The sequence below is a fragment of the Gregarina niphandrodes genome, assembly GCF_000223845.1.
Source record: "Gregarina niphandrodes unplaced genomic scaffold scaffold00271, whole genome shotgun sequence".
Taxonomy (NCBI): domain Eukaryota; phylum Apicomplexa; class Conoidasida; order Eugregarinorida; family Gregarinidae; genus Gregarina; species Gregarina niphandrodes.
The window spans coordinates 1,109-2,081 of record NW_011646031.1 but is presented as its reverse complement, the minus strand read 5'-3'; the positions used below and the strand labels follow the sequence as shown (position 1 = coordinate 2,081).

Sequence of the window (973 nt, the reverse complement as noted above, 5' to 3'; positions counted from 1 at the left end):
CAAAGGTGGACGACTCACTCCTCCCACAGAGTACGGTCAAGGACAATAAATGCCATTAAACTACCATATGATACAACTACCGTCCGACGATTCCTAGGTATGGTTGGCTACTTTCGCAATTTTATCAAGGATTTTGCCAAGATAGCTGGACCTTTATACGAGCTGTTACAGAAGGATGTTCCATTCAAGATGACCGATGAAAGAATAGCATCATTTCAAGAATTACAGAAGGCGTTAACTGAATGTCCTGGCCTGGCGAATCCTCACCATTCGTGGCCATATGTCCTGGACACTGATGCCTCTACTACTGCAATTGGTGCCTGCCTAATGCAACTTGACGTAGGAAAGTACTTTACATCCAGTTCGTTTTGGATCCCGCCGACTAACTCCTGCTGAAAGAAATTGGCCAATCTACGAACTTGAAGGTTTCGCGGTAGTGCACTTTATACTTGCCTTCAGACCTTACTTAATTGGAAGAACTTTTACCGTGAGATCAGACCACAAGCCACTTCAATGGTTATGGAAGATCGATAAACCACGCCTGGCTAGATGGTCAATGGCTCTGCAACAATTCGACTTCAAGATCGTGTACAATCCTGGTACAGCTCAAGAACAAGTTGATATATTTACCAGAGATGTTGACTTCACCGCTGCTGATGAATTCGTCGACAAACACCTTGGTATGGTAAATACTCTAAGTCACATCAAACCAATTGAAGATAGAGCTGCGAGACAACAAGAACGACTAATTGGTGAAGAAGTTGCATCTATTCCAATCAAGACGAAGTCGAAGGTCGATACGGGTGTAATACCAAATCTGAAGGCAGACAGCAATTTCCCATCGATTGAAGAATTTGTTCATGCTGCTAAGGAAATTGCGTCAGTACCAGACGGGTGCATAATACAGGAAGATCTGCTCGTTCATGCGAAGAGTGGACTCATGTTTGTCCCTGAAGATTTGAGAGCCCGAATA

General features: G+C 43.8%; 2 protein-coding genes across 2 annotated transcripts; both read left to right on the top strand.

Annotated features, from left to right (window-relative positions):
- Positions 1-99: 99 nt before the first annotated feature.
- Positions 100-534, top strand: GNI_233230 (putative polyprotein; the record flags this gene model as incomplete). The annotated part of the gene is made up of 2 exons (XM_011135681.1): positions 100-347; positions 438-534. 2 exons carry the CDS (start codon positions 100-102, stop codon positions 532-534), a joined length of 345 nt encoding a protein of 114 aa, XP_011133983.1.
- Positions 535-556: 22 nt separating this feature from the next.
- Positions 557-902, top strand: GNI_233220 (hypothetical protein; the record flags this gene model as incomplete). Its single annotated transcript, XM_011135680.1, has 2 exons — positions 557-805; positions 852-902. The coding sequence occupies 2 exons, from the start codon at positions 557-559 to the stop codon at positions 900-902; spliced, it is 300 nt and encodes a 99-aa protein (XP_011133982.1).
- Between the last annotated feature and the right edge of the window lie 71 nt (positions 903-973).